The following is a 15,114-nucleotide window of genomic DNA, read 5'->3' as shown; positions in this document are numbered from 1 at the left end:
CTACTAATAGATTAGGAGGTGGCTGCAATTTCAGATTTCTAAGGGGAGTACAGTCTATTTATCCCTATTTTTTTTAAATACCAGTCCGTGTCTTATACGGGTCTTTTGGATTTTTTTAAATAAAAAATTTAAAATCAAAACCGTACGCGTTTCGATCGTAAGAATCCTCACACCGACATCAATGTACACCTACGATATGTGGGGCCCAAAATTGAATCCCAGTCAAGCGAGCGCGTCGGAGTAGGACTGTGCCAGTCAAATACATCCACAGCCTCTGCGCACCCAGCACACATTAGCCACCCCACACGTTAAAAAACGTTGCATGATGATCCAATCTCGTGTTACCTGCTCAACACCTAAGGCTCACGTTAGCGCTGTCCCCAGTCAGTGTGTGTTACAGCGTTGCATGATCCCAACGTGTACACTTGATTCCTCCCGGAGCCCCCCGCGGCTCACGTTAGCAGATGACCCGCCAGTGTGACAATCCAAATCGAACCCAATCTCCGAACTTCAAAATTCGAAAGAGAGGCATCTCATCTCACCTGATCGGATTTCCCGGGGCCCTTCAGGTGTTTTTAACGTGTCCACTGGTGCACTTTAGCTGATTCCGGATGATCAAGTGGGACCCACACGAGAGAATCCCTCTGAAGCTACTACGTTTCGGATTTTTCCGCATTGACCCATTAAATATTATTTATATTTTTTTGTCCATTAATGCGACCCCAATTATGATGACGATGATTAAATTAATAATTTATTAATTCCATTAAATAAAGTTAATTAATATATCTCTCTTTTATTTATTGTTAATTAATTAATTTTTTAATTTTTTTTTAACGAGGAAAAGGACAAGAGGAGGGCGAGTATTTAAGAGGTTGGATGGGGGAGATGAGAGTGAGTCGGTCCCATTCCATTGGGTTGATCGAGTCATTCTCTCTCCTCCAGAAGCGACGTAGACGTAATTCCCACCTTTCTCTCTCTCTAAAATTCTCTCCTTTCTCTCTCTCTTTATATATTTCTCAGGCACTGATGCATGACAGATGACATTTTACACACATACACACTCTCTCTCTGCTCAGGGCCTCAGATGAAAGCGTGAGCCGGGAAGGAAGAAGCTTCAGGCTTCTGGCTTCTGAGTTCTGAGTTCTGATTGATTAAGCTGGTACTCTCTCCTCCTCCACCTGTCTCATTCTCTTCTCTCTCTCCTACTTAAGCTCTTCTCTCGGCATTTCTAGTTTTAGGGTTTTTCTAAAGCAGCATCCCTTCTTCCTTCCGTCTATCATCATTTTGTTCATTTCTGCTTCTTTGTTTTGATGTTTTTCTTTCTTCAGACTGCTTGCAGTTTTGGTTTTTGAATTTGGGATCTGGTTTTGCTTGCGGGTTTTACTCTGTTTCGATTTCTTCTTTGGTGAATCCATTTCTGGGTAAGAGAATTTCCAGATGTAAATTTCTTGATTATGGGGTTTCATTTCTGTACTTTTTTTCTCGTTTGCAGCTGCTAATGTTGCCAGTTTGATTTTCTTTGTTTTTTATACCGAAAATTTGGCGTTTTGTGGAATCTGCTGAGATGAATTCGTAGGGTTTCGGTTTAATTTGGGGTTTTCAACTCGAGTGGTAGCTTGGTCTGAGCTGGATTTTGTTACTAGAGCGTTTCTGGATTCGTTTATGATTTCTGGGATTCGGCACCTGAAAGTGTTCAGTGTTTGAATCTCGGATTGTAAAATTATGGTCGTTTTTCTGGATTCTGCCATCGCACTAGTCTCGATTTGTTCAGGTTATTTCCATTTTGGCTGATGATTCGGTTATCTTTAATAGAGCTGCGCTTGGGATGTTGACATGTTTCTTTTTGATACTAGGGGTTCGCAGTGGTTACTTTATTATTCTTAATTTTGATACTTTTCTTATTCGGTTGAATACTTTCACTCTCTACTGTGATCGTATTGTCTCCCCCAAGTTTCTTTGTTGGGTTTTCTGGGGCCAATCTGTCATTTGATGGCACTGGCATCTGAAGTCACTTGTTTCTCTTTTCTCCTTAAATAGAGTTTCGAGATCGGAAGTAAGAAACTCTGATGAAGTTGAGGTCTCTTGCGTAGATGATCTGATCTCAAGATTGTCTTTTGGGTGTTCTGAAATGGGTATACTTTAGTCTAGAAATCCATGTTCACATTTTCTTTGTTGGGCTGATAGAGCAGAGGACCTGTTGTCCTGGATTCTTTTGGGTTGGTATGATCAGTAATCATCCTTCCTTTTGCGTATCAATTAGGATTTTCTTCTTGGACTCCAAAGATGATCAAATAATCATGATTCAACTTGATTTTGTAGTTTTTCTATAATTCCTAATATAATTTAATTTTTTGCCCTTAGTTTTTATTGGAAGTCATTTATATTTCTTTTTTCTTAATTATCGATCTCCTCGTTGTTTTATTCTGTCATTCTTCCTTTTTCCTTGATGTTCTGGTAAGGGTGTGTGTTCTACCATGGGATCTCTCTGGGGTTTTAGAATTGAGAGTCTGGTTGTTTTTCTTTAGTTCTAATACATATTCTTTTTCTGGTTTCATTTCCATTCAGACTGATCTTCTTCCGTATGGAAGGTTCTGAATAATTGGAAGGATTGCATGTTGAACCACCTTTAGGAAGATGGGTCGTTCAACAAATGAGAGTGAAGAAAGTATGGTTTTGAAGGTTCAGACTGATTCACCATCTATTGATGAAGGTAGCTGCGGGGGAAGCATGAATGGAGGGGTTGTTCTGAAGAAAGGGCCATGGACATCAGCTGAAGATGCAATTTTGGTTGATTATGTCAAGAAGCACGGTGAAGGTAATTGGAATGCTGTTCAGAAGCATTCAGGGCTTTTTCGTTGTGGCAAAAGCTGTCGACTGCGATGGGCAAATCATCTGAGACCGAACTTAAAGAAGGGTGCTTTCAGTCAGGAAGAAGAGAAGCTGATAATTGAACTCCATGCCAAGATGGGGAACAAATGGGCTCGAATGGCTGCACATGTATGCATGTCTCCTTTTCCTGATATTTTCTCCATAGTGGTTTTCAATTCCATGCTTGCCATTTTTTTTAAATCACTAATGAACTAATAAGTTCCGCTTGCCTTGCAAAAGAGTATACTATATCTCTACTTGAGTTGGACACTGATGATATATCATACATGGTGAAAGTATGCCTGACGTTGCATTCAATTTTAATATTTATCAATTAACTTCAGTAGTTTTGTGCGAACAACTAAATTGTCCTCACATAGGAAATTAATACACACCGTACTGGTTTGTAAATTTCCCAATTTCCTTTTCTAAGCTTTATTATTTTCATTTATAGATATATTCTTATTCTGTGATTAATGCATGTCTGCATGGGGTTTGAGATGTCTTATGGAAGTCAGGATATTATTTAGAGTTATCTTGTAGTATTTGTAGCATGTTAGTTATTGGCAAACATCTGGTGACCTTTTTCTCTTAGCAAATAGGTAGAGCTTTCTTTCTTTCTATTTTCTGTTTTCTTTTCTTGATAAGAAAACAGGAACCTAAATTTCTTGCATCTTGTATGATGTCGAAGTTTGTTTGACACTTTGACTATATAAAATACAAAGTACTGCTTTAAGTTTGTATAGAAGAAGATGTCTGAATGGTTAGCTAGAGGTAATAAATTGTGTTATGTAAATAAATAAGAATAAAATAACTTGCAAGAAATGGAAATAGAAGTATAATTATTTATTATTGTGGGTTGACTCATGGGTCATGGTGAATCAAGACTCAAGAATTTGCTTTTGAATATATTGACTACTTTTGGACTGATTGTCTGAAAATTGCCAATGGGAGTTCAATCTAAATATCTACCAGTAGGTTTAGGAAAACAAGAACAATAAATAGTCTAGATGGAACTCTATTACCTCCAGAGATATCATCAATTTTCTTAATAATCTTTAGTCACCCTCTCAACCAAGCAATTGCCCTCTGCACAGAAAGGGATTCCTTTTCTCACTCTGGAATTCTTTCTTGATTCAACCAATAATAAGCTAAAACTGTTTGATTGAGCTCTTTAAATTGGTGTGAGGTAACTTAATTAGAGGTTTGAGAAGCTATGTATGCTTTATCTGATTTTAGAATTTCAAAAGAGCATATGGTTCTTCTTTAACACTTAAAATAAAAAAAAAGGTGAATGAAAAAAATTCTATAATTGAACCACCAAAAAGAAGGAGAGTTGTGCAAGTGGGAGAAGCAAAGAGAGGCAAAAGGAAGGAAAGAAAAAAAAAGTCAGAAAGAAAAGGGAGCCTACAAGCTCCCTTGAGTCCTTGATTTATCAGAAAATTAGTAGTTTTTAACCCTATGATGACCCCACACAAGAAAGCTAGAGAGGTTTATAACTAGACACTTACACTGCAACCAAATAATCAAGAAAGCCACAGCCCCTCCTCTTCACCAAGTGTCCATCTGGTTGAGTGAGTCCTGGAGGACCCCCCCCCCCCCCCCCCCTCCTCCCTTCGTTTGACTTGGAAATGGCATCCTCCACTCCCTAAGCATAACACAATATATTGTATACTCCACGTCTACTTGCTATTAATCCATTATTCTTACTTCTTGCCTTCTGCCTTTCCTTGAACCTCCCAAAAAATGTATGAGCTTGGCCATTGCTTTAGATGAGCCTCAAGGTGTATATTTTTTTGTAAATGGGGTTTGTCCCTTAGGCTCTGTTTGCAATGTAATTTCATTTGCACTTACTTGTTGAGAGTGCAAATGAGAAGATTGTGAGTTCTGGTTTACCTTGCTTCGGGATATATTTTTCTTCGTCTGCACTGGAAATAAACATAACAAAGTAAAACATAAAACAAAAAGTAAACAAGAATTTGCAGTCCCATTCTTTTTCTCCAGTGCAAATGAAATTGTAATTGTAAACAAACAAGGCCTTATTGTTATTGTAACATTAATCAAATAAAGCAACAAGTATATTGCAGCCTTCTTGACAACAAGCTGCTTGGTAAGAAGTCCAAATGCAAAAATGAAGTCGATTTTGGAACCTCCAAATTGTTCAATTTCCAATTTAATCCATGACCATGGGCTGCAGGTGTTAAGTTTTATCACATTTGAAGTATAAACCAACTCTATTTCAACCATAAAGGCTTAAAATATGATTGCTTTTTATTTGATGACTAAGTGAGATAAAACCATAGGATATGCATATATGTTTTCAGTAACTTGCACAAATAGTGTGCAGCAATATCTCGTTGATGGTAAAAGCTTAATATAAGTGAAAAGTAATAATCCATTGTAGGACATCAAAGTTAAAATAAAGTGCTCATTCTCTTTTAACTTTTCTTTTGATTGTTTTTATGTGCCATTCTTCTTGCTTTTGTGAGGGCATTATTCCTTTGCTGAGTTTATGTTTCTTTCTCTTTCTTGGTAGTTGCCTGGGCGTACAGATAATGAGATAAAGAATTATTGGAATACTCGAATCAAGAGACGGCAACGGGCTGGTTTGCCACTTTACCCTCCAGAGCTGTGTCTCCAAGCACTGAATGAAAGTCAGCAAAGTCAGAACTCCGGTGAAGTCAACAGTGGAGAAAAACGGCATCATGATCTCTTGCAAGGGAACAGCTATGAGATTCCCGATGTCATATTTGACAATTTCAAGGCAAATCAAGGGGCTTTATCTTTTCCATCAGCACTTCCAGACATCTCCATGAGTAGCATGCTGACACAGGGTCCAGGTTCATCCCCAAACTACAGCTTCATGCCTCCAATGATGCATCGCCCCAAGCGGCTCCGTGAATCAGAGGCATTGTTTCCGAGTTATAATGGTAGTATCACCAATGGGTTCCCAGAATTTGAACAGTTTCAGGGTGATAATTGTCAGAAGATTCATCGGCCATGTGGGATGTCATTTCCATATGATCCTGACCCTAGTAGTAAGAATCCCCAGCATTTTGGTGGCCATTCCCTTTTAAATGGCAATTTCTCTGCTTCTAAGCCCACTCCTGGGTCTATGAAGTTGGAGCTCCCTTCACTCCAATATCAAGAAACTGACCTAGGTGGTTGGGGTACATCTACTCTCCTGCCACCTTCGCTTGAGTCTGTTGATACATTTATCCAATCTCCCCCACCAACTGGGACAGTGCAGTCAGATTGTCTTTCACCACGGAATAGTGGCCTACTGGAAGCGTTACTTCATGAGGCACAGAATCTGAGCAGCGGAAAGAATCATTCATTTGAGAAAAGCTCGAATTCTTCTGTTGTTACACCCAGTGATGTAGTGGATAGCTCAAGCCTGAACCTGTGCGACACAGAATGGGAAGAATACAGCGACCCCATCTCTCCATTGGGTCGTTCAGCCGCCTCAGTTTTCAGTGAGTGCACTCCTATCAGTGGAAGCTCTTTGGATGAGACCACTCCCAGTGACATCATACCTGGTCAGCATGTTTCTCCCTTGTTTTTCATTAAGGCTCAGTTTGGAAGGAGTACAAATGCAAATATGTAGAGTGCAAAGCCTTGTAATTTGTATGTATTTGCACTGTACATATTTGCATTTGTACTCCTTCCAAACTGAGCCTAAGGCTTAGTTTGGAAAGAGTACAAATACAAATTTGTAGAGTGCAAAACCTTATATTTTGCATTATCTTGTATGTATTTGTACTGTACATATTTGTATTTGTACTCTTTCCAAACTGAGCCTAAAGGGTAAAAGTAAGTAACAACGGTTGCCTTACTAGTGCAGTTTCTTGCATGTTTTGCAGGATCCAGGATTAAGCCAGAAACAATTGAAAATGTTTCAACCCCAGATGGAGAAAAGGAAATCTCAAATCGGTCAAACCTTTCTAGGCCGGACGCTTTGCTAGGTACCGATTGGTTTGAGCAGAGTACTGAGAATGGGAACCAATCAGTCGTTAATGATGCTATAGCAACACTTCTTGGTGAAGATTTCTGCAATGATTACAAGCAAGTGCCTGCTCGCTCTTCTACATTACCTCAAGGTCAAGGATGGAGCTTAGGCTCTTGTGCGTGGAATAACATGCCTGGGGTTTGTCATATGTCTGAACTCCCTTGAAACTCTACTACCTGATTTATGTTGAGAACTCATTTTCTGTGGTCAATCTAAATCTGGTTTGTTTCTCATATGAAAAGTCAGGTTGAAATTGTGATACATGTAGAAGTCATGGTTTTTCCTTTGTGGCTTTTGGTTTCTTACCATTAAAAAGAAAAATCTGACAATGCAAATCAAGATGAGTCGTCCTTTAGGAACAGAGATACAGAAGACTACTTTTGTTATAAACTTGGAATAAAATGAACCATGTGGAACATTTCCATTCGATGGTTTCAGTGATTTGGACTTCATTTGATTAGGGTTTGCGGGCTTGATGTTATTTCTGATTATTGTTTCTCCAGCTGTTGGTTCTGCGTACTCGCTGCTTTGAGGATGAGTGTTTCTTCACTCAACCTTGTATAGGTGTCAGTGGTACCTTGGGCCCTTGGGCCCTTGGCCAGATGATTATGCGTTTGGGTTGGACTGGTAGACAAAGTGCTAATCCGACTGTCCAGTTTGAATGGACAGTTCATTTTGATTTAAAAAAAACTAAATAAAATAAAAAACGGTTAAAAGCTTTATCTTGGATGACGATAGTTTGACTGGTGGAGTCAGTGGGTCGTTGATTAAATTAATGGTTTTTGGTTAATAGTTTTAAGGTGAAATGGAACCAGTTACCTGAGCAGTTCTTGGTCAATCGGTCCGACTGTTTGGTTTTAGGACTAACTACACCTGAATATTTAGTGTATTGGGATGCAGCCGGAATGATTTGAGACGGCAGATACTGCAAAATTTTGATCCTTGGATAAAACATGTTAGGAGGGGTTTTAATGTTTGTGCACAAAAGAATCCCTCCAACACAAAACCAACCACCAAAGGAATCATTATTTGTTTTTTTACTATTTATCAAAAAAGTCTTTTTTTTCCTCAATTTTGATATGTTATTGAAGCTTTTTTCTTATATCCGCCATACATATAACTTTTATATTTGGATTTAAAATTTACATTTGCAATATATGGGGCCGGAACATATTATGATTGTATCTCTGTACCTGTGGAATGACACCATCATACATTTAAAACCTTGCACATAGATGGGTTGGACTGGTGGACTAATGATAAAAAAGTAAAAATCAATCAAGTCATTTAGAGCTGAAGAGTTAAAGAGGTAATGGAAGATTAATTTGGAGCCTTTTAAAGGTTCATAAGAAACTAATTTTAGTTTTTTTTTTTTTTTATTCTTTAAGATGATTTTAGGCTGTGTTTGGTTTTAAAGTAAACAAGAAACAGAAAAGTTGATGGAAAGTGTGAAATTCCTTTAAAAACTCTCTCAACTTTATGTTATTTCTCTTGTTTTTTATCAAACCAAACATAACCTTAGGCTATGTTTGGTTTGAAGGAAAACGTAGGGAAAGGAAGAAAAGACGGGAACTTATACAAGATTTGTAAAGGTTTCCCTACTTTTCCCTGCCTTTTCCTTCAAACCAAATATATAGTTTAGGAATATAATAGATTTAGGAGACCAAAATAAGAAGAATTGGGATTATTCATTATATAATAACTTTGGGGCAAAATTTATGATGAGTTCTATGGAAATTGCTGCAATATAAGGTGGACGAATCTGTTCACAATGGCATCTTTAATGTTGTTGAAGTCTTTAATAATAAGCATGTATTTGTGATATGTAAAAGTAATTATTTAACGCAAATTATGTAAAAGTAACAAATTATGTAAAAGATTTAAACATGCTCAGAATTTTCACTAATTGACTTAAACATATCCCAACTTTTCTAAATAGACTTAAACGTACCTTCTCACTCACTGTTAAGTTAGATGGACAGAAGAAAAGGTCAACTTTGCCCTTAATTATCATGTGATATAGACAATGTCATCTTCTTCCTTGACACATCACCCCTCCAAACCCTACGACCATGCAAACGAGCTGTTACCTGAACAAATTCAACTATGTGGCGGAAGGTGCTGCAACCCAGAAAAGAGGCAGAACTATACCTCTTTATTTCTTATAAGGGGGAGAGTTAAAGAAAGACTGCCCAATTTTTAGGAAAGCCAAACATTGTAGGGGTGTATCGGGGTTTTGATTGGTTCAAAGAGTGGAGGAACTTTAAACCAGTCCTCTGAACCGGATTCAACAAAAAGTAAAAAATAAAAAAATAAAAAAAACAATACCAATACTGCCCGATATATCAATATTTAGAACCTTGATTGTAACCAATAATGATATATAATATTGTGGGGTCAAACAATATATTCTAGTTTGTCACTTGGCTACTAAATTTAAGTCAACATTGACATGGTGTGAGTTACAATAAAACCTGAAAGACAAAATATATAATCAGTTCGGGACAGCTAAAACTGGTCCAAACCAATAATAATTCGGCACACAATTCTTAGACCCAGAACCGACTGAACAGTTTTATGCTTGGAACCAGAACAGTTATATTTGGTTCGGTTGGTTCAGGTCTGTTCCGTAGATCCAACCCATTGGCAGCCCTAGTTATAGGTGCAATTGGGAGTTCACTTTTACTAGTGGTCCTATCAAACAGTCACTTCATCTAATTCAAGGTGGGGCCTTGGCAACAAATCAAAGGCTTTGATTCATGACACTAGCAAATGTGGGTTGCAATTTGGGCGAATTTGGGTTAGAATTCTGTCAAAATTTAAATGAACCCAACCTGAAGGACACCCCCGAAGCATTGTAAAATCCTATTTGCATGATAGCCTGCATATCGTTTCTATTTCTTTATTAAGTTTCCTCATCGATCAATAACAAAGTCAATGGAGAGAGAAACTGCACAATTACTTCAGAAGTTCATCTTCTATTTCTTCTCCCCCAACAGTTAATTTTGGAGAAGTATCCGTCACTTATAAAGTTTTCCTTCATCTCCATGTCCGATTTGCAGAATCTGAACCTCTTAGCCAGGAAAACAACTCCCAGGCGTGCAGAATTATGAATCAGTGTACAATCTTAAGTTTAAAGCAAACCAAAAAAAGCTCCAAGAATCAGCAGCCCATGCTGGGGTCAGATTTCCCACCAATCCAACGGAGCCCATGTGTAGTTAAAGCCTTAATGAAATTAGAGTATCAAACCGACAAAAACGTCATTTGGGGTTTCTTCTTTATCTGGTTTTCTTTGTGTTGCTGTCGGTGGAGTTAATGGGTAACTAGGAAATAAGTCTCATCCTCACTTTCTTCTTCTGTCTTTCTTCGTTCTCTGTATCACATGGATAAGGTGAAGGACCAGTTGGATATGGCTACAAATTAATCAAATGGGGATTAACGCCGATCTCTCCAGGAAATCAATCGCTCACCTCGCCCGGCTCCAGCTGATAAAAAATCCATCTGTCTTCGGGACTCTCTAGCAAGTAAGAAGACCTAGAAATCGCACTCTTTTTTCCATTGATAAATGGTTCTTAGCTAGCTTCATTTCTATGAATCTATGGCGTCTGATTGATGGGGTCAGTCTAAATATTTTGGATACCAAGCAATTGCCTCGTACTATATAGACACTTACGACTGAAACCCATTTTTAGCAGACATCTTGAGTAAGTTAAAAAGAGATAAGGCCAACAGAAATTTGTTTGTTGGTGACATTTCAAAGCTGTTCAAGATTTTGATCGATGAAGGGTCCCCCCACCTGGATGGTCTGCTTGGACGTTGGATTGGAATATCCTTGACAATCTACATAGACGTTAGATAAAACCATTAACTGATGGAAAAGAACAAGCAGGATTGACTCAGGGTGTTCTGTTGCTTAACAGTAACGGTATGGACATTGTATATACTGGACTCCCTATAACATACAAGATATATAATAGGAGGTGTTATTGATTTCTATTTTTCGGGTGGACCATCGCGGGAATCTGTCATGGAGCAATACACTAATCTCATTGGCCGGCCAACACCCATGCCTTACTGGTCATTTGGTAAGAAACCTGGACTCTGTTTCTATTTGGCTTTTGCTCGACAAGGAGCTGCCACACAACGCCCCATTGTGACGGTTCAGCCACCTATCAACGCCATCAGCACGCCATCTAAGTGTCTTGGGTTGGGTCCTTGTACTCTTTTTGTAAGGGGGGTATGCCAATGGCAATTATGTAAATAGTAGTATGAATGTACAGTATTTTGATGTATCCTTTTGTCACTCCCCCAAAAGCTTAACGTACTCTTTGAGGGGAGGTAGGTAGTCGAGTGAGTTCATAAGTGTGTAAAGGTTAAGCATGAGATCCCCTCGACACTGTACTGTGTGCTTGTGCTTACCACTGATCAATGCAATACAAGTTGCCTTTTGTCTAATTTGTGTGCACTCTTGTTTCCTTTTGTATGTTGTTGCTTGCATTTGTAGGCTTTCTCGACCCCAATCGAGCACCGCACGGGGCCCCGTCGATTAGCTCCGTGACAGTTGGTATCAGAGCCAGGTTGACACTAACGGTTGTCAAGCGCAACGAGTCCCTTTCGTGCCCTGCAACAACACCAGCCGGATGAAGAATCGTGACACGCGAGAGGAGATCTAGGAAGGGATCTCACGGGTTTATGATGAGGACGAGCCTAGAGGTAGCTCTCCCAAGGACAAAGGCGTCAGCTCAAAGCATAGCAAGCGTGACAAGTCAGTTGACAGGCTTGCGGCCATGGACAAGCGCATCATGCGCTGTGAAGCAGTGGTTGGCAAAACTCGTGACCGTGTGGACGAGCTTCAAATCAACCTTGAGACCGTAGCATCGGTCGTGGAAAGATTGGAGGACCAGTCCGGTGACAGCTCCAACTGGCCAGATAACCACTAGAAGACCTGGTGAAGTGCCTACAGATCCAGCTTGAAGACTTAAAGGGCGAAGTGACCCTTCTGAAGAGGCTGATGGCCAGTACAACCAGCAGACCTGCTGCTCCAGCCCCTCCAAAGATCAAAGTCCGCGAGCCTACCTCATATGCAGGGACCCGCGATGCCCGGGAGCTTGACAACTTCCTGTGGCAAATGGAACAATATTTCACTGCCGCCGAACTCGTCGAGGAGGCGGCCAAGGTGCGTACTGTTGTTATGTATCTTACTGATGTTGCTATGTTATGGTGGCGCAGGAGATGTGCCAATGCGGAGCGAGGATTATGCTCCATTAATACTTGGCCCGTGTTCAAGAGCGAGATAAAGCGCCAGTTCTATCCAGAGAACGTGGAGTACCAAGCCCGTCGGAAGCTCAAGAACCTAAAACACACGGGCTCATTGCATGAGTACGTGAAGGAGTTCTCCGCACTATCGCTCGAGATCACGGACATGTCAGACAAAGACCTTCTCTTCAACTTTATGGACGGCCTACAACAATGGGCCGAGCTCGAACTCCAGAGACGAGGTGTGAAGGACCTCGCCACAGCCATGGCCGTTGCTGAACAACTGGTAGACAACAGGCGACCAAGCAAAGACGGCCCCAAACCCAACTCATATCAGGGCGTAGGCAAGATAGGAGGTGATAGGAAACCTTACTACGCGCCCAAGGGAGACTCTGGGCCAAGTAAACCCAACACTTTTAAGTTCTACAGGAGACCCGAAGGAGACACTGGATACAGGGGTGGCCAGTTTGTGAAGAGAACACCTCCGGCACCATGCTTCATCTGTGAGGGAAAGCAGTGGACTAAGGATTGTCCTAGTTGGGGGAAGCTCAATGCCTTGCTTGCAAAGCTTAGTGATGATGAGCATAGCGAGGAGGAGAAGGAACCAGGGGAGACAAGAATGGGGGCTCTACGAAGACTCAATGCAATGAAGAAGAAGACGAGCCCGCAAGGAGCATCGAAGTTCAAGCCGAAGGGACTGATGTATGTAGACATTCGCTTGAATGGTAAGCCCACAAGAGCCATGGTGGATACTGGTGCTACCCACAACTTTATCTCTATGGAGGAGGCATCCCGAGTAGAACTTGCACCTACCAAGGAAGTCGGATGGTTGAAGGTTGTGAACTCTAATGCCAAACCCATACAAGGTGTTGCAACTTGGTGATTGGGAAGGGATGATAGACCTTCAGTCGTGTCCATGGATGATTTTCAGGTTGTTCTCGGCATGGACTTCTTAACTCAAGTAAAGGCGGTGCCCATGCCCTTCCTCAACAAAGTGTGCATATTTGAAGATCAGGCTCCTTGCATGGTTCCAGTTGTGCCAGATACCACGTCCACCCCCAAGATGCTCTCAGCATTGCAACTCAAGGATGGAGTGCGGAAAGGAGAGACCACTTACCTAGCCACATTGGTGGACTCCGACCTGCCTGATCCACCAACCGAGCATATCCCGCCAGCGATTACAATGGCACTAGAAGAATTCCAGGACGTCATGCCTCCCACATTGCCGAAGAAGCTTCCCCCAAGGAGAGAAGTTGATCAAAAGATTGAGTTGGAGCCTGGAACCAAACCACCGGCACGCCCGCCATACAGAATGTCTCCTCCTGAGCTGGCCGAGCTACGCAGACAGTTGAATGAGTTGTTGGATGCTGGATTGATTCAGCCTTCTAAGGCCCCTTTTGGAGCACCAGTCCTGTTTCAGAAGAAGCATGATGGATCTCTTTGGCTCTGTATTGACTACCGAGCTCTCAACAAGCTCACCATCAAGAACAAATATCCCATACCATTGGTGGCCGACCTCTTTGACCAGCTCAGCAGGGCCAAGTACTTCACCAAGCTAGACCTGAGGTCGGGGTACTATCAAGTGCGTATAGCCGAAGGAGATGAACACAAAACAGCTTGTGTTACCCATTATGGGTCCTTTGAATTTCGTGTCATGCCCTTTGGGCCTACCAATGCTCCAGCCACCTTTTGTACATTGATGAACAGAATATTTCATCCCTACCTAGACCAATTTGTTGTTGTGTATATTGATGATATTGTAATCTACAGTAGAACCTTGGAGGAACATGTTGACCACCTCCGCACTGTTTTACAGGTCTTGTGGGACAACAACCTATTTGTTAAGAAGGAGAAATGTTCTTTCACCACAGAAGAGGTGGCCTTCCTCGGTCATATAATCCGAGCAGGCACAATCAGTATGGATCCAGCTAAAGTCAAGGCCATTCAAGATTGGGCACCGCCCACCAGGGTCACCGAACTTCGCTCCTTCCTTGGCCTCGTGAACTACTATCGAAGATTCATCTCTGGATTCTCAACACGAGCCACTGCCCTCACCAACTTACTGAAGAAGACTAATATGTGGACCTGGAGTGAATGTTGCCAAACAGCTTTTGATGATTTGAAGAGAGCTGTCTCAGCAGAACCTGTCATCGACTTGCCTGATCCAAGCAAGCCGTATGAGCTACACACAGATGCTTCTGATTTTGCTATTGGCGGGGTCTTGATGCAAGAAGGACATCCCATCGCCTTTGAAAGCCGCAAATTGAATGATATAGAGAGGAGGTACACGGTACAAGAGAAGGAGATGACAGCCATCGTCCACTGCCTCCGCATGTGGCGACACTACCTGCTTGGCTCCAAGTTCGTGGTCAAGACTGACAACATAGCTACTAGTTACTTTCGGTCTCAGAAGAAGCTGAGCCCTAAGCAAGCTCGATGGCAAGATTTCTTAGCAGAGTTTGACATGACTCTAGAGTACAAGTCAGGGCCGATGAACAGGTTGCTGATGCACTTAGCAGGAAGGCCGAGCTTGCAGCACTATCCACAGGTGAAGGTCCCTCTCAAAGCCAGATCAGACTAGACCTCATCAAGCTCATCAAGGAAGGACTCCAGAAGGACCCCATTGCTCAGAGCCTATTGACAGCGGTTCGTGAAGGGAAGACTAGGCGGTTTTGGGTTGAAGAAGACCTTCTTTTGACAAAGGGAAGGCGGATATTTGTGCCGAGAGTTGAAGACTTGAGGAAGACTCTCCTACGCGAATGTCATGACAGCTTATGGGCAGGACATCCTGGGTGGCAGCGTACCTTGGCATTTCTACAACATGCCTACTATTGGCCTCATATGGAGCAAGATGTTCGAGAATACACAAGGACATGCCTGATTTGCTAGCAAGACAAGCCCGAACGTGCCATGCCTCTTGGACTCCTACAACCTTGGGAGAGTGTTTCCATGGACTTCATCAGCGGTCTTCCTAAAGT

General features: G+C 41.5%; 1 protein-coding gene across 2 annotated transcripts; it reads left to right on the top strand.

The window, feature by feature from the left end:
* The first annotated feature begins 896 nt into the window (after window positions 1–896).
* LOC104593612 (transcription factor GAMYB) lies at window positions 897–7,321 on the top strand. Of its 2 annotated transcripts, none has more exons than XM_010253553.3 (5): window positions 897–958; window positions 1,080–1,162; window positions 2,569–3,000; window positions 5,408–6,410; window positions 6,735–7,321. In XM_010253553.3, the coding sequence occupies exons 3-5, from the start codon at window positions 2,638–2,640 to the stop codon at window positions 7,043–7,045; spliced, it is 1,677 nt and encodes a 558-aa protein (XP_010251855.1). In that variant the 5' UTR covers window positions 897–958; window positions 1,080–1,162; window positions 2,569–2,637; the 3' UTR covers window positions 7,046–7,321. The 2 variants fall into 2 exon arrangements, with proteins under 2 accessions (XP_010251855.1, XP_010251856.1); XM_010253554.3 differs by lacking the exon at window positions 897–958 and adding an exon at window positions 1,332–1,424 and having other exon boundaries at window positions 980–1,162.
* Window positions 7,322–15,114: the final 7,793 nt, after the last annotated feature.

The sequence above is a fragment of the Nelumbo nucifera genome, chromosome 7, assembly GCF_055504915.1.
Source record: "Nelumbo nucifera cultivar China Antique chromosome 7, China Antique-T2T, whole genome shotgun sequence".
Classification (NCBI taxonomy): domain Eukaryota; kingdom Viridiplantae; phylum Streptophyta; class Magnoliopsida; order Proteales; family Nelumbonaceae; genus Nelumbo; species Nelumbo nucifera.
This window is presented reverse-complemented; position numbering and strand designations above follow the sequence as displayed.

Excerpts from the sequence above, each read along its gene's own strand:
- LOC104593612 (XM_010253553.3), top strand. The coding sequence starts at position 2,638 with ATGGGTCGTTCAACAAATGAGAGTGAAGAAAGTATGGTTTTGAAGGTT. Across the intron at positions 3,001-5,407 it reads GGGCTCGAATGGCTGCACAT|TTGCCTGGGCGTACAGATAA; the intron begins GTATGCATGTCT and ends CTTTCTTGGTAG. Across the intron at positions 6,411-6,734 it reads TCCCAGTGACATCATACCTG|GATCCAGGATTAAGCCAGAA; the intron begins GTCAGCATGTTT and ends CATGTTTTGCAG.